At 54.7% G+C, this 21454-nt stretch overlaps 8 protein-coding genes and 1 non-coding gene across 9 annotated transcripts; 3 read left to right on the top strand and 6 right to left on the bottom strand.

Annotated features, from left to right (window-relative positions):
* Positions 1-177: 177 nt before the first annotated feature.
* On the top strand, positions 178-3171 carry BDP81DRAFT_323092 (uncharacterized protein; the record flags this gene model as incomplete). The annotated part of the gene is made up of 1 exon (XM_060584759.1): positions 178-3171. The coding sequence occupies one exon, from the start codon at positions 178-180 to the stop codon at positions 3169-3171; it is 2994 nt and encodes a 997-aa protein (XP_060443621.1).
* Positions 3172-4739: 1568 nt separating this feature from the next.
* Positions 4740-5727, bottom strand: BDP81DRAFT_462096 (ras family protein; the record flags this gene model as incomplete). Its single annotated transcript, XM_060593858.1, has 4 exons — positions 4740-4981; positions 5109-5384; positions 5473-5587; positions 5716-5727. 4 exons carry the CDS (start codon positions 5725-5727, stop codon positions 4740-4742), a joined length of 645 nt encoding a protein of 214 aa, XP_060443620.1.
* Positions 5728-6990: 1263 nt separating this feature from the next.
* BDP81DRAFT_44080 (uncharacterized protein) lies at positions 6991-7950 on the bottom strand. Its single transcript, XM_060591546.1, has 2 exons — positions 7554-7950; positions 6991-7402 (listed from the first exon to the last, which is right to left on the bottom strand). Exons 1-2 carry the CDS (start codon positions 7909-7911, stop codon positions 7218-7220), a joined length of 543 nt encoding a protein of 180 aa, XP_060443619.1. The 5' UTR covers positions 7912-7950; the 3' UTR covers positions 6991-7217.
* Positions 7951-13763: 5813 nt separating this feature from the next.
* Positions 13764-15270, bottom strand: BDP81DRAFT_322545 (molybdenum cofactor synthesis domain-containing protein; the record flags this gene model as incomplete). The annotated part of the gene is made up of 8 exons (XM_060584706.1): positions 13764-13881; positions 13997-14213; positions 14274-14566; positions 14628-14645; positions 14703-14797; positions 14855-14899; positions 14970-14978; positions 15064-15270. The coding sequence occupies 8 exons, from the start codon at positions 15268-15270 to the stop codon at positions 13764-13766; spliced, it is 1002 nt and encodes a 333-aa protein (XP_060443618.1).
* A 944-nt stretch (positions 15271-16214) lies between these two features.
* On the top strand, positions 16215-17479 carry BDP81DRAFT_44030 (GMF family protein). Its single transcript, XM_060591492.1, has 4 exons — positions 16215-16430; positions 16509-16611; positions 16707-16840; positions 16931-17479. The coding sequence occupies exons 1-4, from the start codon at positions 16428-16430 to the stop codon at positions 17117-17119; spliced, it is 429 nt and encodes a 142-aa protein (XP_060443617.1). The 5' UTR covers positions 16215-16427; the 3' UTR covers positions 17120-17479.
* BDP81DRAFT_482116 (P-loop containing nucleoside triphosphate hydrolase protein) lies at positions 17415-19714 on the bottom strand (the record flags this gene model as incomplete). The annotated part of the gene is made up of 2 exons (XM_060594989.1): positions 17415-18434; positions 19703-19714. The coding sequence occupies 2 exons, from the start codon at positions 19712-19714 to the stop codon at positions 17415-17417; spliced, it is 1032 nt and encodes a 343-aa protein (XP_060443616.1).
* Positions 19100-19183, bottom strand: BDP81DRAFT_t204. The gene has a single exon. It is a non-coding gene; the product is annotated as a tRNA-Gln (tRNA).
* BDP81DRAFT_430654 (deoxyhypusine hydroxylase) lies at positions 19499-20991 on the top strand. Its single transcript, XM_060590629.1, has 2 exons — positions 19499-20182; positions 20289-20991. Exons 1-2 carry the CDS (start codon positions 19665-19667, stop codon positions 20797-20799), a joined length of 1029 nt encoding a protein of 342 aa, XP_060443615.1. The 5' UTR covers positions 19499-19664; the 3' UTR covers positions 20800-20991.
* Positions 20893-21411, bottom strand: BDP81DRAFT_322645 (transcription factor S-II; the record flags this gene model as incomplete). The annotated part of the gene is made up of 2 exons (XM_060584716.1): positions 20893-21227; positions 21297-21411. The coding sequence occupies 2 exons, from the start codon at positions 21409-21411 to the stop codon at positions 20893-20895; spliced, it is 450 nt and encodes a 149-aa protein (XP_060443614.1).
* Positions 21412-21454: the final 43 nt, after the last annotated feature.

The following is a 21454-nucleotide window of genomic DNA, read 5'->3' as shown; positions in this document are numbered from 1 at the left end:
GGGGAGTATATCGTCCCGCAGGTCCCGGCTTTGCCGAACAACGGCTTCAACGTTCCTGCCCAGGCGGGGCCAGTCACCGCGATGCCCCCCCAGATGGGTCAGTCGCAAGCTCAGTTCCCGGCATACAACTCCATGCCGGGACAGAATCTGGGCCCTCCGCTGGAGCCAGCGCAGTACATGAAGCCCAGAAACCAGCAGCCCAGAAACCAGCAGCTCAACAACCAGCAAAACAACAACAACAACAACCAACAGCTTCGCTGGGCCCGTCCCTACCAGCCCCAGCCCCAACAACCCCTTCCCGAAGCCCCAAGCCAGCCAGGAAAGCGCGGCCGCCCTCGTAAATCCCCCGAAGGAGAAGACGAAGCCCAAAGAGGAGCAAAGAGACCCAAACTCCAGCAACACCACTGGCAACCCGCCCTCAACCGCATCACGAACTCCGCCCAAGTCGGCCGGCACAACCCCGTCGACAACATGTGCGACCACTGCCGCGCCCGCCCCCACGAGAACCAAGGCTGCGACGTCGACCTCGCCAACCAGATCGAGTGCCACCGCTGCACCCGCCACCGCGCCCTCGTCGACCCGAACCACATTTGTAAGGTACTCGGCAGGGAACACTGGCAGAAGCGCTTCGCCAACAGCCGGCCGTCGTATCCCATCCACGAGAATAGTTCGAGCGTCTGCGCGCGGTGTAAGACGCACCAAGGGAGCGGCCGGCATGCGTTGTGCGATATCGATGACAGGGTCAAGATTGGGTGTACGCCGTGTAAGAATGATAATGCGCTGTGCCGGGTGTACGATGAGCAGAAGGCAAATGGTGAGAAGCCGGATGTGGATCAGCCGGCGGAGCTCATGTGGAACCGGCCGGAGGTTGGAGACGGCAGTGTGCCCGAGGGCTGGCGGCCTTGGTGGCGGCAGATGTGCATGGGGTGCCAGCCAGGCAAAGCCAAGGCTTGTTCCTGGATCCGCGACTTTCGGCTGAGGGAGTACAAGTGCACGGCGTGCGTCGAGAAGAATAACCCCTGCGTAGATCCTTGGACAGGGGACACGTACGAGACGCCGTATACCTGGGCTCCCGGGCAGGGCGACAAGATTGTCTACGACAAGGGAACGAAGATCCGAGAGGCCAGACACCGGTGCACCAATTGCTTGGCGAACCAGGCCATGTGCCGGTCCCTCGCCGACGAGGAAGACTTCGCGTGCGTCCGGTGTACCTCGTGGGGCCTGGTGTGCGAGACACCCGGGAACGGGAGCCGGCACCCGTCGCGGCAGCTGCCTTGGATCGATAGGAAGAGGATCGGGTGGTCCGGCTGGACGAAGTGCACGGCCAACGGCAAGGGGATGAAGTTCCGCGGGTGCAGGCGATGCCGGGAGAACGGCTACAAGTGCGATCGCAAGCGGCCGTGTGATACGTGCGTCAACAATAGGGCGGAGGCGGACTGCGATTCGTGGGTGTATAACAAGGATTTGCTTAAACGCAAAGAGACAAATGGTGCGGAGCAGCCGGAGTATTACATGGCTCTCGGGTACGGTCCCAGGGGTGTTGACGATGATCGGATGTTGTGTTTAGAGGAGAATCTCCTCGGGCCAAATCGACCAAGGTATGCGATCATGACGGATCCTGCTGCTGCTAATTCTGCCGCCCCGGCTCTTGCCCCGCCGCCTGCTCCCGTCACGGTTGGAAATCCTCCCGTGGCGGCGCAGCAGGACCCACGTCAGTTCGGAGGTGTCGTCGGCAACGGGCCCGGCGGCGGTGGCATGGCCCCACCGCCACAGCCTATGGCGGCAGCCGGACAACAAGGTTTCGCCGCAACGTTCGCCCCGATGGACTACTACGACCCGGCCTACCCCTACGGCAACCAGGACCACATCCGTAACCAACATAACAACATGATGTACGGCGACAATAACGCGGCCGCCGTGGCAAACGAGACGGGCGGAGGGTTCTCCAACTGGGTGGGCGGTTATAATGGGAGCAATAACCACCAAAATCCCAATGCCCATCCGCCTCCGTTTGAGGGCCAGGCCCAGAACCAGGGTGATATCGAGTATATGATGGGCAATGGTTATGATATAAACCCCGAGGCCCTGGTCCAAATGGCAGAGGAACAGCCGGTCCTCATCCACCCACAGCTCGAAGTCGACCCCGAGCACGAACAATTTGAACTCGCCCGCGGTATCTGCGACTTCATGGCTCAGCTAGCCCGCGACGGCCGCTTCGTGCCCATCGAGCTCCGCAACTTCAACCCGCCCGAAGTAGCCGAAACCCCGCTCGCCGCCCGCATCGGCCCGCCCGCCCTAACCATCCTCGAGCTCACAGACGAAGACGCTCTCAATCCGCCCCGCGAACCACCGGGACCACCAACATGGAACCCGGCCCCCTACGATCCCCAACTCCGCGCCGCCCTCGCACGATGGAAACGCCCGGCCAACAACGTCTTCCGCGACATCCCCGACGCCTCCCTCCTAAACGTCGACGCCCAGCCCGATGACCAACCCTGCGAGGAAGTCAAGCCCGGCGCCCCAGGAAACATCTGCAACGCCCCCGTCCACGACGGCGCCCACTGCGAAAACCTAGAACACGCCGCCGCGCAGCCCAAACCCCACGTCGTCTGCGACGCCTGCGACTTCACCTCCAAGAAACACCTCTTCGAGGGCCAGCAGCCCCTAACGCGCATGGAAGTCCTCAACATGCGCAACTACGCCTGCGGAGGCTGCGCCATCACGCACCAGGCCGACGCGCGGTTCGGCGTCAAGGCGGCCAACGGCCAGTGGGAGTGGCCGCTGTACCCCGTCACCGGCTGCCTCTGCGCCAAGAAGCTTCTCGGCCGGCGGCTGTGCTCGCATCACCGGTACCAGCTCGCGCAGCGGCTCATGATCCAGGTGTCGATGGTGCTCGAGTGGGCGATTACCAACTTTGGACCGGATATGTGTTTGTTTTGTAAGCAGGGCGGCGATCTCGCCAAGGGTGTCGCGCAGGCGCCGGGTAATGGGTATATGGATGATTTGTTGTTTGTGTGCCTCAATTGTGAAGGTACCGTTGCTGGAACCGGCCCGGGCCCAAAGGAGATTGTTCCGGGCGTGCAGCAGTGGATGGGCGGGTGTCATCCGGTTTCCCTCTACTCGGAGCCGTGGTTTCAGACGCCTTTGCCAGACATCGACTGGGAAGCCTAATTGTGCGAATAGGACTTTGGATATCTCATAGTAGACAAGGTTGAGTTAGGGAAAAGAGGAGGTGTTCCGGTTGGCTGTATCTAATTCTTTGGTGTTCTCGAATTTGGTTATGGATCTGGATAGACGCGGATAGGTTGATACCACGGTAACGGTGGAGCGTACATGGCGCATTGCAGGTGTTTCGTATATCCCAGAAAAAAGAAAGCGTTCGGATTCTGACATTTCCGCTTCGGGCCGTGAGATGTTAGCTGGGTGGAGGTAGGGCACACCGTTGAGACTTGGGGGATGAACATGAGATTTCTAGGTGACTCGCAGCTGCATGTCTAAGTTGAGGTAAGGTGACGACGGGCGCCACCGGGCAATTGGGGGCCTCGGGCTATGTATCTAGACGTGGACAGGCAGTCTTGAGGAGAAACTTTGTTGAGAGGTGTCATAGGCGAGTTGCATATGCTCTGGGTTTCGTTTTTGTGCCCTAATGTAGTGACATATTAGCAGCGAACTATAGGTTTCTTATTCCATTGGCATCGGAAGTTCGGAATTTGGAACACTTACGGATAGAGACCTCCTCCTGAGGGCCATCCTTCATATAAGCACCTTATTCCGTACACATCAAGTACTAGCTTACCGATCTATCGTCGCTCAAATCTTCGAGCAAGCTGACCAGCTCATTTCCAGATGACCTCGTTTCATCGTCAGCCATGACATGCTGAGGTATCACATGTCGTAAAACATTGCAAAGGCATCTTGGACAATAGCCATGTGTGCGGAAGAACGCTAAGCCCAAGTGAACGAAATCTCACACAACTCTAGCTCAACCGTTGAAAATCACAGTCAGGGCAGGGTATCACATCTCAGAATGGACTGACGTAAAGGGAATCTGTATGACTTGGCGACTGACTCTGACCTCAGAAAAACCTTGCGGTGTCTCAGAAGAAAGAAGAAATTACAGTATGAAAAGAAAAAAAGGAGTACCGATATAAAGAAGAGACAGAGACAAGCCGATGTTTGGTCTCAAATAGCCCTCCCAGTGTGTGTAGTAAAGAATCTCGAGCCCACCCTCCACAAGGTCTTGCGGCCAACAGTCTCTGGCTGACAGACCAGCCAGTCTGTGAACCCTTTGTTCTCTGCCGCCGCACCACACGATGAGGATCCTGCCAGGGAGCCTTGTGAAAAGGACTCTCTTCTCTTGTCCCCTGCCACGTACAATCGTGTGCGATGACCATGTCCATGAAGTTGCCCTGGAAAGAACAAGTTCCAAAAAGTGCAGCAAGTCAGAACCCGACTCCCCGTCCGATGCAGCACAAACAAGTTTTTGATCATTGGTCCCCCATGTCAACATGTCTTTCTCCAAACGACATTTGCTGGGCCTGCTTGGGCCTGTTCAAAAGTCCAGACGGGGAAGAAACCGTGCGTTCAGCATCAACCAGCGGCATCCACTAGCCCAGTCAAGGCTCAAGGTATCTCACGACTCTCTAGCCGCTTGGTTCGCCACTACCCCCTCCCTCTTGCTCTCTCGCTCTCTCCATTGCGCGCGCTCTCTCTCCGGGTCGAAGTCAAAAAAGGACCGCTCACATTATTACGCACTTGGAGCAGCAGCCTGCCTCTTGCTCACCGCCCTCGATGTCCATGGGCTTCGGGGGTCCGTTGATGCCAGAGGCGCCACCACTGCCGGTAGAGTAGCCCTGCATCTCTCGGTTGTATCGACGGATTTCGCGGACAATATCGTAGAAAGCCTTATCGACGTTGATGCGAGACTTGGCTGATGTCTCGATGAACTTGCATCCAAATGACTTGGCAAGAGCCTCTCCCTCTGTACGGCATATTTGTCAGTCATTAATTCAATCGATGAAATCAACCATCATAGCATGGCCCTATATGCGGGAGGCACTATGATGCAGTGAAGCGGCGCAGCAATCGAAAAAAAAAAAAAAACATACCTTGTCGTGTGACTTCTCTCTCGCCCTCCAAATCGCACTTGTTGCCGACGACGACCATGGGGAAGTAGTCCTTGTCCTTGACTCTGAGGATCTGCTGCTGGAATGTGGTGATTTCCTCAAAGCTCTGGCGCGAGGTGATGGAGTAGACAAGCAGGAATCCCTCTCCCGTTCTCATGTACTGCTCGCGCATGGCGGAATACTCTTCCTGACCGGCGGTGTCGAGAACATCGAGCAGGGCGACTTCCTCGTCAATGACGCACTGCTTGCGGTAGGAATCTGTAGTTGAGGAAGACCAGATTAGTTGGGCGATTGATTCGCGGTCGCATCGACCGGTAGTAGAAGGTTGTTTATCGGGGCGACGTACCTTCAATCGTAGGGTCATACTCGTCGACGAAATGGCTCTGAATCAATTGGATGGTCAAGCAAGATTTACCGACACCACCGCCACCGACGACGACCAGCTTGTACTCTCTCAAGAACTGCGAAAGGATGACGGGTTAGTAACGGGTTGATGGAGGCGACGAAGACGAAGCAAGGATTGAAGAACGGGAGATCGCGCGACGACGCGAGGACGAGGACGAGAGCGAGGGCGAAGAATACAACGAACCTTGGACGCCATTGTGCTGTGATGATGTGTTGATTGTTGGTTGTTGATTGATGATTGAAATCTCGACGGTTCTTGTTCGCGCTCGATGTTGATGACTTGAAGCAGCTGCTGTTGAGGTGAAGATACGGGCGAGATCCGGGAAACAGTCAGGAGCAGCCGGGCGATTGGCGTCTCGACGGATTCGGAAAGGGCTCAGCGAGTTGGATTTGGCGAGGTGCGTGAGCGTGAACGTGGGATTGAAAGGAGTGGTTTGGCAGCGAGTGAAACGACGAGTGGGAATCTGGGTCTGGGACGGCACAGGCCGGATTGCGAAGTTTAAAGGTGAAACGACGAGGTCGATGGCAGAAATCCGGGACTGACAGCAGACAGTCTTTCGAGAAGGAGAATGAGAGAATGGGCACAAATGGGGTGGTGTTTCGTTGTTGCTTAGGGGGGGGCTTTTTGGCAAAATGTGGAGATGGGGGAACGGGTCGGTCCAGTCGTAAGGAAGGAAGGACCTGCACTTTGCCTCTGCTCCTGCCTCCTGGCGCTGCTGCTTGGTGCTGTGTGCTGGGGCAGGTGCGGGTGCGTGTGTGCTCCTGCTCTTGCTCTCTGCTCTGCTCTGTTCTCCTGCTAGGTGCTGAAGTGGACAGGAGGAAGGGAAGGTACGGAAGGGAAGGTACGAAGCTGAGGTGCCGATTAAGCATACCGGGGTACCTGCTCTTGCAATAGCTGCACGGAGAAAATCGCAGTACACCCACTCACTCCACACGTTGTATCTTTCCTTACATCGGCCTTCCCTGCCGTCCCTCCCTCCCAGCTCCCCTTCGCTCTTTCCCGCGCCTTACTTTTTTTTTTTTCTCTCTTCCCTCCTGGGCTCCTTCCACCCTCACCTTCTCCCATTGCCAGACGGGCATGGCAAGGAAGGTGCTGTATCCGTTCATCCACCTTCGTCCAGAAACGGTACGTAACTTCAGGGCAGACAGTAAAGTGCCTCTTTCATCACACTGGGGGAGGGGGGGCATGCCACACACTCTCTCTTCTCATCTCTCAGTCTCTTTCACATTAGGACGGAATTAGAGGTGACGGGAGAGGTGAGAGGTGAGTGAGAGAACGAGGTGAAGCCTAGGACGAGTTGGACAGGGTGTGCCTGTAAAGATTCCATTCCATCCACCTCAGTTCTGAGCAGTGAGCACGTCTGGTTCCGTCTGCTTTGGTCACCTCAGGGCTCACAGCAAGGTACTGGACTGCTTGCTCATCTTGCCCTCCGCCGGCCTTGTCTCGTCTGCCGTGCCCGGCCAAGTCGACACGGGCGTGCCACCAGGTCTAGCCAGGTCCTTTTTGCCGTCCGTCGCGCACTTGTTCTTCATCTCTTACCAAGTTTACCCCCCCTTCTCATGAGACGAGAGACACAATGCGCGCGGCTTCTGTCACACTAGGCGCTCTCTCGATCGCGCGGTCTCCGATGTCAGGTATCCAAGCCAAGACATCTCGACATCTTGTGTGTCTGGTTCGTCACCTCTCTATTTCGTAGTGGACAGGAGCGGTTGGCTGGCACCGGTTTGGCGTTTAGCGCTGAGCCTATGATTTGACGACGACCTGGGAGACTTAGATCGCAGAAGGCTCAGGCACACACCCTCACCAACGTCACTTACACTGCCTCCGTCCGTTCCATGCCTCGTGCGAACTTTGAGGTACGCGACGTGCGCTACGGATACATTAGGCACATGTCGGGCCAAGTGAGAGCAGATCGATAACGACTTCTCTTGTGGAAGCGCTATTTGCGACCGAGGCGTCTTCCATTACCAATCACTTGAATGGTTCTATGGGGCCCGTCTAGAAGGAAAGGGGGCAATTACAAAAGATTGACAAGAGCCTGGGGTTGCAGTGATGGTTGATAGTGATACTGATAAACGCATCCCTCCATTGGTTGTACCGGGCTATGTACGGACACATCGTGGCAAAGATGAACAATCCCATCAAACAAAGGGAATTGGCAAGAAAAATTAGACGATAATACCGAGGGCTCGAGTGAAGGTGAGATTTGACCGGGGATGGGAAAGAGGGACTTGCAAGTGGGAGTTTATCGCGGCGACCTTCTGGTGCAGTAGCGTCGGATGCAGCAGGGGGGTCCCTTGGAACCATAAAAAAGAGGCCCGGTGCAGACGCCTGCAGATGCCCACCAAGCAGCGAAGCGGCCGAGGGGGGGAGGGCCATTGATGAAGTGCAAGGGGGAGAAGACGCGCAGAAACGATGGAATAAATTGGTGAGTGGACAAAAGGGAAAGAAAAAAGAGGGGTGGCGTCGTGTGCGGTTCGTGCGAGTGGGAGTGGAACTGTGGAACTGTGGAAGCGAGTGGGAGCGAGATGGGGGATCCCACCTCAGGCACCAGGAGGAAACGGTACGTAGCTATCTGACAGGGGAAAGGAACGAGCTGCAAATGCGAGTGAGTGCCCCCCCCCCAGCGGCAATTCTCAAGTGCTGACAGGGGCAAGAACCAGAGGGAAAGGTGGGGTAGATGCACTTAAGCGTCAAGCTTGAAGTTTTCTTCCACTTCTGTAAGCTATCAAGATCGCGCTCAGCGCATCTTTCACTTAGTATTGTCTTCACCTGGAAGTGAGGTGAATCATGCAGATATCTTCTCACTATGAGGGTTAAGTACAGTTAACTCCTCTGCGTAAATGACAGCGCGGGTAGCCCTGAACAACGAGGTACGCAATCATCGGTCTCTTCACCGCTTCCGTTGTGGTGCCATGGCGTATTGCCTAATACAATGTCCGGATATAAGCCCCGGTTCTTCGGTCACCTCATCAGAACAGAAACCCGATGTGAGAGCAGCGAAAGGACGTATCGCATCTTGCGGTTCGACAGCTCCACACTTCTGATTACAGTAATAATACGGCGCAGAACACGGCAGGATAGGATATATCAGATTCTACCTTGCCTAAGTTACTTACAGACTCGTGTGCCATTGAGAGGGTTTGAGCTTTAGCAATTAGACTCCCTGTCACCGATACGTGCTCTACCTTGCTATATGGCGGGAAAGTCTGCTGCGGTCTTACTCTTAATAAGACCAAAGAACAGGAAAGAGACCGCATCTGAGGCAAGTCGAGATGCTCAAGTCGACCTTGTCCGCGGCCTGCTGCGGCCGATGGTGACGCGTAGGACCAAGACATACACCTAGGTCTCACCAACTTGCGTCAGAGGTTGCAACACGCTTTTCGAGACAATCTACTACTTCGGAACGACTTCTGACCATACATCTGAGAAAGATAGTTGACGCGTCTTCTTCACTAAATGACCAAAATGGTGTGCATTTGGTTCAATCCGGGGTGTCTCCGTCCCGTCGTCATATCTGAGATGAGCTTCATAATGAGCCTCCTCGGAGACAAGACCGTATGTAGTTAAGAGGGTTGAAGCGTGAGTGGTTCCTTCCTGCAGGCTGCAAGCAAAGAGCTTTGACCACGTGGGTCTCATGGCTTGTCCTCCTGTCCTTCGCACTGTACGTATCCGTACAACACCAGACAGGTGCGGCAGGTACCAAGGGTAGGAGGATTTGTATGTGCCAATGTGGACGGCAAGCGTGATGCCATGCCTCCAGCCTTGCAACTCTTGCACCCTCAGTATTCCGTATCCGCCTCATAAACTCTGCGCTTTACACAACCTTGCCTTACCTTACCTCACTTTACCTATATACGGATACAATACTGGCTTTGTGGTCCAGACCCCGAATCGGATGACCTTCTTTACTGATCCGAGGTTGAATGAGCTCCCTCAAGCAAGCTGAAAGGAAGTATCCAGATACGTATCCGTACACTTGTTTCATTCTGTCACGAGTTTCGCTGGCTTCCATTAGCCCAGTATCATCCAAATAGCTGCGAATGACCTATTTCGCTTGTCAGCAGCCGAACCTTCTTTACCTCCTCTCAAAGGATTGCTGAACCAATTCAACAACAATCGATGAGCCACCTACAGGCTGCAGCTTTTGACGCCTCACCATGGACCAGGTGCCGAGCATACGCGAGAAAAGCGAAATCGCCACCTCCTAAACTCTCCCCACTACAAGTCCGTCTGCTTGCGGCAGCGCCTCGCGCCGAATTGAGCCTCTTCGGGATCTCCACGTCCACGTGGATCTCCGTTGTATAGCCCGCTCTTAGAACGACGTTCGTATCGCTCAGGGCATCTACAACACAGTAGCTTAACAGCGCACTTTGCTCTCGACCGATCTTTATGCCAGTTCGTGGCGCAGAGGCTGGCTCAGCTCAACTTACACACATCCCATTCCAGCCAACTTCGGCCCGGAGGTCACGGAGATTCCGTGTGAGAGTTTCTAGCACATGCTCCCTTCCACCGCCGCACCCGTCACCCCAAGAAATCAATCAAAGACGCCCTCGTCTACGCATGACAGCAGTAAGGGACGACGCGCTGGAATGTAGAATGGCATCCTGACTAGTTTTCACCTGAGGGTGCATGGCATCGTCTGAAGTTACCAGCCGGCGCAGATAACTTGGTACGGATACAGATATGTTGTCGAGATACAGGACCCTGGGGCAACGTGTTGGACACTATGTCACAATCCGGCAGTTCTCAACCGACGTTGTGAACCCCTTGCCACCTCATGGACGAATGCCTGCCAGGGGTTGAATGCAGCTATTACCTACGGACAGAGTTGGAAATTAGTTTAGTTTAGTTTAGTTTAGTATGTGCCATACTAGTCTAGTTTAGTATAGCCCATACGCATACTAAACTAGCCTAGTATTAGTATACTAGCTAGTATATTAATTACCAAAATTCTTAAGTAATAGTTATATAAAAATTAATTTATATTAACTAGTTATAACTATAAAAGTTTATTTAATATATTACATTCTTACTTATAATTATACTATATCCTATATATTTAATTTAGTATAACTATACTAATACTAGTAGTATTTTTTTCCAACCCTGCCTACGGATACAAAGGCCCCCTCAAGCGGCTTTGCTTCACCAAGCCATTGCAGATCCTTGTACAACGGCACACGCGCATTTACCAGACTACCACCGCATCTAACCCTTGCCAGCGTACGCCGTAGCCCAAGAAAACCGAGCACCTCGCGGTGATGGTGACACCCGACAGCTCAAGCAGGAGCGCGAGGGGAATCACGATTCATCAAAGCTCCTTGGTCGAGACGGATCGACAAATTTGTCCGCACACCACCTACTATGACTATTTGAGCCCACTTACAGATACCTCTCAACTGTCTTGATCAGTGTTGTTAAGCCGGCTTGAAAGGATTCTTGCTGGACGTCCAATCATGGGCACGGCTTTCGTACCTAGGATATGGTGAACATGGAACGCGGTTCCCAGTGAAAAAGAGACGAGGGGCAAATTGTTGCGATCCGCTCATTGTATCTTCGTACGGAGCACTCTGCAGACTGCACAGTAAATCCGTACTTGGGCCAAACCGCAGTCAGCGCTTGCTTGAACCCCTCAAGTTTCCCGTTTCAACGGCGCAACTGGGACTACTGCACCCCAGCCTTCAAAGTCGCGAAGAGCTTCTGTCATTATGACAGAATGGGTCGAGCGTGCACCTGTCCAAAGCATACCGAAGCTTCTCAATGCCATGGAACCCGACGTCCACATAACTAAACTTTAGCCGCAACCACACCCCAAACTACGGACCGAAACGATGTTGCTTCCACCTACATCCCTTGCATCCCGGGTTTGAGCCAAGACGCCTAGCCCTGACATCTGAACTTTGGCTTGCTTGCTTCTACCATAACTCAACGCCTTGGCTTGACTCCTACTCTAGTCAGACAGCCGCCAGCCACGTTGCGTGGCCCACGTCAGATCTCCCCAGTTTTGACCATGCAACGCACAGAGAGCACCAGTTCACGACATCCTCTTCGTCGATCGAGAGACAGTCCCTGGCAGTGCTTGGTAGCTGCTGATGGCTCTGACGCGAGGCAGCTTTGATTCGTTCACGGCAACGCTTCAAGGCCATAGCGCATGAGTAGTCGCGGTATTTGGACTGGCCCAAACTCACACTGGCTCTTGCGCCGCCCGAGCTGGCATGGCCCGACCGGCAACTTGTCAAGACAGCGCTGATCATCTTCCCACAAACACTACTCCGTACCATCAACTAGGTCGATCTCTGGCGACACTGCGCTCAGATCGCTTCTCTTCGTCTCTCCGCATGTTTCCATGCCTTCAAGTGGAGGCAGCTGGGGCGTTCTCGGGCCATGTCTCTCTGCTTCTTGGGTCTAGCACTCTGGGCTGTTGTAGGTAGTGTACAGCCACCTGCCGAAGCAACGGTGTAAGTCATGTCAAGTGGATCTACTGGTCGAATCAACCATTTTCGCATGTTGAAGAGCTTCGAACATTATTCGCTCCACGGCGCATATCTTTTCAAACAACCACAGAGATGCCCGGTCGTCACCAACACCAGCATCTAAGCCACATTCGGAATACCCCAGGATAGCAGACTACCAATACCCCAGGTTTAGGCGCAGCCACAAATTTCCTTACCGCCACATCAGTGTCCGAAAGGAGTTCAAGCCTGCGAGGGTTCACGTTGGTTTCTAGAAGCTTGGCCTCTGGAAGCATGGCTGCCAGGGTAGAACGGCGAATAGGCACAACACCAGTCAGGAGTACCTTGCACTATCGCCTCCATGAGGCCATTGAACAGGAGGCGGCGATAGTCTCGTGTCGTCCTTTCATCCGCGCCAGGCTATCTTGCCCAGCAATGGTCTCTTCTCGGACCGTGCTTCACCAAACCGATTTGATTTCCACGAGATTTTTTGGAGAACCTATCCCAAGCTCGGCCAAATGCACAGTGCGACACGAAATGGAGGGATGAAGTTCCGGACAGGCCACTTGATGGATGGCCAATCCATGTCCGGAGGGCGACAATGCGACGACTGGGTTGTAGTCGCAGACATGCTTTTGTGGAGCATGAACTGACCTTCCATCGATTCTCGAGTCTTGACATTCGGCTGACTCGATGCAACAGGCATAGCGTGGCCGAAGTGGTTGCTGGAAGTCTCAAGAGGTTTCCTCAGCCATGGGGAAGCAGAGTCGTCGATAAGGATCCGCGAGCGACGGCCCCGTTGTGCCGTCACGAGACGGAGGTGTAGCCAAACGTTGTCGAGAACCGTGAGAGATAGCACCGGGCCCCAATCCACAGCTCATCTCCTGGCGAAACGGAGCCAGTCTCCAATCGGTAGGTACGTGCCAGCATATCTCGCTCGCGGGCTGCCCTCATAATTAGCAATTCGAGAACTGCAGGCCCGTGGTGTGTTGAACAGCTGCAACAGAAGCTCGTCATTCTAGAAGCCCTGGGGGATCATTTCGATCCACCCCTGACCTGCAACAGTGCAATCTGCACCCAGAGCGTGGTGGTCGAGGCGGCGACCCGTGCAGGGGAGGCTCTTGGCTCCTGGCAAGCGGCGCCATCGTCTCCGACAAGGGGTTGACAACGATCTCTTGATCTTTTGGACTAGAATGCGCATAGGTACGGATACAACGTGTGAACGCTATCGAGTCTCCAGCTGCATCTGCCTTGCATCGTGGTTTGGCTGTTGGCCGTGGATCATGGATGGGATTCATACCATGCAACGCCATATCTGTCTGCGATCATGGCCATGGACGATAATCTCTTCTCAGAGCTCTGCCATCGTCTCGAATTGGGCCCATTGAAAGGGCCCCACCATGTGCCCGGGTGCGGTCTCCGCGCCTCCACAGGTCAGATCGTGAAGTCTCTTGAAGAGTTTGACAGCGAACACATCATTGATAGTTCATTGATGATGTAGACATAGATTGGCAACTCATCCAAATCGGGCGACACTTGGAGTACGTGATATTTTCCACATGAAGACGATCTCACATTGGTCAAGTTACTTTTGGCTGCTCCAGTATCGGAAAGCGCATCATCCTGGAATTGATCCGCAAACACTTTATATTTCAGATGATAGAGTTACGACCGGAAGTCCCGAGGAAGATTGTTATTGCCGCAACAGGGCCACTTCTTTCGGGATCGTGGGGGTTGCTATGATCTATCTGATTTGAGTTTGAAGTTTTGCTGACATCATTCGAGATCTTTTCCTGCTTCGCCCTGGGTATCATCCTCACCCTCCGCGTTTACACGCTTACCTTCGACGCCTTGAACAACCTCGGCAACGATGCTCTCGATATAAGCCTGGTCCCTGTAGCAAAATGAACAAGTCAGCCATCCGAGTTCGAACTTTGAAGATGGAAACATTCCACAGCTGTGCACTGCGGACACGGTTACTGTTGCGCGATTCGCGGCTGATCACTTACCTTCCAACCAGCGTCACTGTGCCGTTCTGACCCCACCGAGGGTAGCTGCCGACCTTGACGCCCTTGGGTTCGACCTTGGCCGCAAATTGCGTCAAGAACCCGGCAACAGCGCTCTCCGGGAGCGGAGTAGAGATGAGCACGCGGCAGAGACCCTTGCCCTTCGGATCGGTGAGTCGGGGCACGATGCCCGGCTTCAGTCCGTCGAGGAGCTTCTCGACTATCACCCCGCACACGTTAGATCAGAACCATCTCGGGAGACGTCTTAATGAGAACTTACATAGTCGCGGGACGCCCGGCAAGATGTGAATGTTGCCGTTGACGACGTTGACCGGCACCCAGAGGTCCTCGTGGGGGAAAACGAATTGCTTCTTGGGATCACGCTTCTCGTCGGTTGGGAGGACGACCATGCGCAGCTTCGCCTGCAGGGCGGGCGAGTCGACGTCCCAGTCAAAGTTTGGCTGGCCCGGGTGCGGCTTGGACAGCTTCTTCATCTTTTCAAAGGCTTCCTGGTTCAGGACGAGGGGGAGGCCAAAGGCCTTTGCTATTGACTGGTAGGTGATGTCGTCGTGTCTGTCAAACCAGTCAACCATCAAGTCTCACGGCATGGTTTGGATTCCATGTTTTTTCTTACGTTGGGCCGATTCCACCGCTGGAAGTAGTATATTAGCTGGGACCCTGGTTGTCATTGAGGTTTGAGGGAATGTACCTGGTTACCACGAAGTCGTACCGATCGCTCATGCGCCTGACGGCTTCGACGATTTCGCTCTCATCGTCTTCGATGACTTCGACTCTCTTCAAGTTCTACCCTTAGGGTCAGCCACACTCCCCGGTAGCACTCGTTGCACTTTTGAGACTTACAATGCCCAAAGAGAAGCACCACTTGGCCATGTAAGCCGAGTTGGTCTACGATGATCGGTTAACACGGTTTGAAAACCACGAGACTGCTTGCCAGTCTGGTTGGCCATTTACTCACATCAACCGTCTACGAAATACGATGAATTTGTCAGCTTTTTATTCAGTCTACATGGCAGCTGGCCGGGTCCCGTTATTAAAGGACTTGTCCTCACCTTTCCGCCGAGGACTTCATCTCCGATAATGAGACACGCCGCCGTGTGAATCGTGCGGGTGTTGCGTTCGTCGGCCGAAACCATGATTCTGCTGCTGCTGCGGGCGAAGCTGGAGGAGGAGATTGGGAAGGCCGCGGGCTTGACGGCTTGTGTTATCGATTGGGCCGAGGGTAGATGCCGAGACAGCTGGCTGAGTCGCGCGAACATGAAAAGGCAATGACCCCCCGACTTGGTTGGTATATGCCGTTTAGATAGAGAGGGGTGCAGGTGTGTGTGTGTGTGTGTGTGTACCTCTCTCTAACTGTGTCTACGCAGCTTATTTCGAACCGATGGATTTTCGTCTCACAAAAGTCGATGATGTCATATGTTGAAAGGAAAAAAGAAGGTTTTTGGCGGAAGGGGAGGAGATGTCACGACAGACGGTAAGGTTTACGGCAATGGGGGGCAATGGGGTGATTAGAGTGGGAATTGCTGGTTCGGAAAAGAGAGATGGCAGGGTCTCTCTTTTGGGTACGGGCCGTGGGAGGAGGACGAGAGAGCGAAAGGCGTCAGAAGGCACGAATCAAATCATGAGATGCGGGAGCTCTTTGGAGGCTCCGAGCTCCGGTTCGGGGCGAGCGGAGGTATTGGCTTGCGATAGGGCGGACGGTGCTGCGGTGGGTGAGATCACGTGACTGCCTGCTCTCTTCAATATCCAGGAGTTCAATAACGCTGCTGATGCGTCCATTGTCAATCATCAACTCCCGTTGATTTGATATTGATCTTTCAAGAGAAGTGCTTGAAGAATAGCCCCTGTGTAGTCCTTGTACTTTTATGTTTACCATTTCTTGACATATTTTCCACCTGAAATTAAGAAGGAGATGAGAAGCTGAAAACTTGCTTACTTCCAGAGGACAATGATAACGGCATTCTAGGTAGAGGAAGAGTGAAGGTTATTGATACGTTCAAAGATCAGACAGATCAGATCTAGTCAAAGTCAGGTTATTAGAACTGTAAGGTACCTAAGGTATGGCTTACACCGGCAGATAATCGGAGGGCGATTTGAAAGCTCGCGTCCGGCGGGTGGGTGGGTGAGGTCATTGGGTGGGGCCCGCCCAAATGGCGCGGGGCTTTCGTTGCGCTGGTCTCAACTCCGTCGGAGGCGGGGGAGGGGTGGCTTGACTTTTCGACCTGACGTTTCTACGCAGTAGAGAAAGGTATTTGCGACAAGCTAGCTACCTCGCCTTACCAAGAACCACCAAGGACCCTTGGAAAGATTGCTTCATTTCTGTAGACGATAGCGTGGTTTCTCCGAGCTTTTCTGGTTTCGTTACGTTCTTGCCTCTACCATTGCATTATCTCGAACAGGGCTCGCTCCCACAGCCATGGTGCGTAATCAAGCTTTCCCGTCGCATTTACAACTATCACTAGAGAATCCAGATTGATCAACCCTATTGCACCTTTAGGCCTCCGAATCGCGGCTCTACACCTTCTCTCAGGAGACAAAGGACCACCTGCGCAAGTTCCGTCTCGGAACATCGCGGTCCAACGATGCTCAAGCTGTCATATGTATGTATGTCTCCTTTGGGTCCAACACATGCCCGGCGGATATATGCGCGCCGGACCAAGTGTATCCTAGATGCTAACTTTGTTCTACCACATAGACTACATCGATAAGAACACGCACGAGATCAAGCAAGACGAGGACAAGGCCGTGTACAAGTCTCTCGAGGAGATTCGCGACGAACTCCCGGACCACAGCCCGCGCTTCATCCTGCTGAGCTACCCGCTTACACTGGTATGGTCTCTACCCACTCGAAGCTTTGTTGCGATATCTATGACGGGGAGAAGAGAAACCCTCATGGCTAACGAATCGGTGTCCCCGCAGCCCTCCGGCCGCCTGTCGGTCCCGTACGTCCTGATCTACTACCTCCCCATTACCTGCAATAACGAGATAAAAATGCTCTACGCCGGCGCCAAGGAGCTGATGCGAAATACGAGCGAGGTCGGTCGCGTGATTGATATCCAGGAGGCTGAAGACCTGGAGGAGATACCGCAGCAGTTGGGCGCTGAGTAAAGAAGAGGAGGCATGAACTTGGAAAAAAAAAAAGGAGATGACATGAGGCATGAACATTTGCAAGGCGGGGAGTACACTTCTACATAGACAGTTGAAGGGGGGGACCACAGGCTTGGCCCCGTTCATGATGAAGAACATGGCGGCAGTATGCAGCATTTCGCGTACATAATACAAGTGCTTTGCCGATACAGCTTATTCGTGAAATTTTGATGGATATCTTTCTTGTTTTATCTCCGTCGTTGAACATGCGTTTAAATCATGACCAGGCAGTCGGTACCTTGCCCTCGTCTCCCATTCAGTCCTCCGGCAACACGTCCTTGTCATTCAACCCCATCTCCTTGCTCACATTCCTCACCACCTCCTTGAACGCCAAACACGCAGGGCTATCAGGGAAACTATCAAAGAAACTCTCGCCATAGTCGCACGCCATCCCGATCCGCGGATCCAGCGGCACGCTCCCCAAAAACGGCACCCCCATCTCTTCAGCCAGCGCCCTTCCGCCGCCCGTCGTCGCGCGGAAGATCTCGCTCTGGTTCGTACACTTGGGACACACGAAGCCCGCCATGTTCTCCGCGAGACCGAGGACGCGGATGCCCGCCTTGCGGCAAAAGTCAATCTCCTTGCGGACGTCGAGGAGCGAGACCTCCTGCGGCGTGGTGACGACGACGGCGCCGTCGATGCCGCTGTCGCGGAGGAACGTGTTTACGCTGAGGTGCTCGTCCGAGGTTCCGGGTGGTGTGTCGACGAGGAGGAAATCGAGGGGTCCCCATTCCACGTCCTTGAGGAACTGCTTGATGAGGCCGTTCTTCTTGGCGCCGCGCCAGATGATGGCCGCGTCGCGGTCGGGGAGCATGAACTGGATGGACATGACGCCCAGGTTATCGAGGACCCAGACGGGGGACCAACCCGCGCCGGAGACGTGGATCGTCTCGGCTTCGACGCCGAGCATTTTCGGGATCGAGGGCCCACAGATGTCCGTGTCCATGACGCCGACGGCGCTGTCCGGGTTCGTGGCGAAGGCGTGGGCGAGGAGGGTTGTGAAGGTGGACTTGCCGACGCCGCCTTTGCCTGAGAGGACGAGGATCTTGTGGGCGATGCCGGCGAGGCGGGAGGCGATGATGGGTATGTCTGGGTCCGGGCCTTTGACGGCGGTGGCAGCGCAGATTTCCTTGTTGGGGCAGCCGGCGCAGGAGTCTGCTGTGCCGGCGGCGGCGGATTCTGGGCCGGGGCAGTGTTCTGGTTCTGGGGCGACGAGGGAGGGTTTTTGTTTGAGGGGGTTGGCGAGGACGTCTTGGACCGCTGAGTCGGGGTCCGCCTCCAGGGAGGGGCCATCTTTGGAGTTACGCGCTGGTTTATGTGAGATGTGATGCGGGAATTTGCTGGGTTTATGAGGCGGAGGGGATTGTAAGGGATGGGCCGTCAGAGACTATCAGTTATTGTGAGAATGGAAGAGGCGTGTGTGGATGAGATGGACGAAGATGTCTTGAGGTTGGAGTCTTGGTCCGGGACCGGCGATGAGGTGAGGCCAAGCGAGGTGAAGTTGATTGATAAGCCGGTTCTCAAAGAGCGGTCCTGTGGCGACGGTCAGGATCGGTGCTGGTCACAGGATTTAGGGAATATGATGGATACTAACAGGTGACTTGATCAGGGTTTTGGAGGTTTATTCTCAAAGAAGCCGGAGCTTATTGCTGGTTGATAGGCTGAGTTGTATCTCAGATGAAGGAGAGAGCGGTTGACAAAATGAGTTGCTATGAGTGGTGGTAATACCGCCTCCAAAGTTCGCCGCGGTTACAAACCCCACTTAATAGAGTCACTCTCCAACACTGAAGGTTTGCTGATGTAACGAACCAGAAGCTAAACTTTACAAGACTGACAGATGGCACTGGAAGGAAGCAAAAAAAGCACAAAAACCATTATAAGCTGCCCCGCCATCAACGATACAACAGCATCTTGATGTATTGCATGCCGGGACAAAAGATGAGGTCCATCCAGGATTCGAACCTGGGCCTACGGAAGGTTCTGAAAATCAGAATCCGACGTCCTAACCAACTAGACTAATAGACCGATAACACCTATTGATTGTTGGAGGCATGACCCGAACCGACGCGCTATCATTGAAGCAGCGGTGGGTTGAGAGACCCGTAGCATTACGTACGTAGTGGGCGAAATGCGCTCTCAGGTTCTCAGCTGGCTCGTTTTCTGCAGGAAATGCAGCTGTGGACGCCGGGACGGGGCTGCAGGGTTCTCTTTTCAGTGAGGGGCAGATCTTATCGGGTCCCAATCACCCCGCTATGCCCCTCGCAAAATTTCTACAGCCAGCCCGACTTTATCAGATCCGACGGCAAGAGACCACCCCTCGGAGGTAAGTCTTAGTCCATTCCGCTCTCCTAGAATACAATCGGCCCACGCCCTCTTCTTTTTTCTCCCGTTCAAGCCTCATTTTGAGTCACTACAAACTTTCATTGACGGCATTGTTGTCACTCTCTTTCAGTCTTTCAGAACAATAAGATACCCTAGTTTTCGCAACCCCCTCAAAAACGCAACAATGTCCCCCTCCGCCGACCTCCCCGAGACGCGCGAGACGCTTGAGGCCATTGCCGCCGCCGACCAGTCCCAGACCATCGCCGAGCTGCGCAAGACGCTCACCTCCGAGACGACCCCCCTTCCCATCCGCTTCCGCGCCCTCTTCTCCCTCAAGCACGTCGCCTGCAACAGCAAGGGCGCCGATAGCGAGGCCGCCATCGAGGCCATCGCCGCCGGCTTCGCCTCCCCCTCGGCCCTGCTGAAGCATGAGCTCGCCTACTGCCTCGGCCAGACGGCCAACCTGGTCGCCGTTCCTTACCTGCGCAATGTCCTGACCGATCTTCAGGAGGACCCCATGTGTCGCCACGAGGCCGCCGAGGCCCTGGGTGCGCTGGGCGATGCCGGCCAGTTGGACATCCTGAGGGAGTACAGGGATCGCAAGGGCGAGGATATTTGCATTGTTGAGACGTGCGAGATTGCCATCGACCGTCTCGAGTGGGAGAACTCTGAGCAGAGAAAGCTGGAGAAGTTGCGCAAGAGGTAAGAGAGCTTTCACGTGGCACTGGAACCCGGTGCATTGTCATGGGGGAAAGAAGGGGGGTATCGTAATCCACTATGCTAACGCCTATGCCCTCGTGCTTTACAGCGACTTCACGTCAGTAGACCCCGCTCCTCCCATGGAAGAGTCGCAGCGTACCGTACCAGAGCTCGAAAAGACCCTCATGGACTCGAAGCTGCCCCTTTTCGTGCGCTACCGCGCCATGTTCGCTCTGCGCGACCTCGCGTCGCCGCCCGACCTGCCGACCGCCGTCCCCGCGGTGCTGGCCCTCGCCAAGGGCCTCGCCGACTCCTCCGCCCTGTTCCGCCACGAGATCGCCTTCGTCTTTGGCCAGCTGTCGCACCCGGCCTCCATCCCCGCGCTGACCGAGGCGCTCAGCAACACCGAGGAGGCGAGTATGGTGCGGCACGAGGCCGCCGAGGCGCTGGGAAGCCTGGGTGACGAGGAGGGCGTCGAGGCGACGCTCCTCAAGTTCCTGCACGACAAGGAGAAGGTTGTGCGCGAGAGCGTCATCGTGGCGCTTGACATGGCCGAGTTCGAGTCAAGCGGCCAAACGGAGTATGCGTTGATTCCCGAGGCGGCCAAGGCGGCTGCTTGAACATGTGGAGGTCTTTTTTTGGTTTTGGAAACGTTGGGTCGGGCAGGTAAATATCGGGTGGTATTAGGTACTTAAAAGCGACGGGCAAAAAGTTTAGTGCATTTCAGTTGTTATGAGACCACCTGGAAATAAATCGGTTAGTATAAAGAGGGAAAAGCTAGCTCGGTCGGAATGAAAAGAGGCATTGGCGTACTTGAAACCGCATTCACAGGTGAAGAAAATGGTGCTGCCTTCGTCGGCACTGCGGAGCTGCACGGCAGTGAAGCGGACCTCCTCCGCGCCGCACTTGGGGCATGTCTCCCTGATCGTGGCCTCGGTGTTGACGTTGGCCCTGTCGACGGCCTGGACGTTGGACTGGAGTTTCTGTCTGAGGTGCGAAGGGAAATCGGAAGGCTTGGTCTGAGTCTTAATCGTCTTGGTGCCAGTGTCTGAATCGATTTTGTCAGTTTAAAGTCTTGCGCAGCATACTGAGTGTGCGCCAGCGGTGATCGGCCTACCCTTGTTATCGGCACCGCAGCAATTGCAGGTGAGGGTGTTCTTCTGCGTGCCCATTGACGCGGGCAGAAGGTTACCGCAATCGGTGCAGAAGACGAGGGTTCCAATGGCGGACATGGCTGCGGTGGGATCGGTATGTGTTTTGAATCGAGGGCCTATG

The sequence above is a fragment of the Colletotrichum phormii genome (genome assembly GCF_030913505.1).
Source record: "Colletotrichum phormii strain CBS 102054 chromosome Unknown BDP81scaffold_13, whole genome shotgun sequence".
NCBI lineage: Eukaryota > Fungi > Ascomycota > Sordariomycetes > Glomerellales > Glomerellaceae > Colletotrichum > Colletotrichum phormii.
The sequence above is the reverse complement of the archived record's forward strand: the minus strand, read 5'-3'. Positions and strand labels throughout refer to the sequence as shown.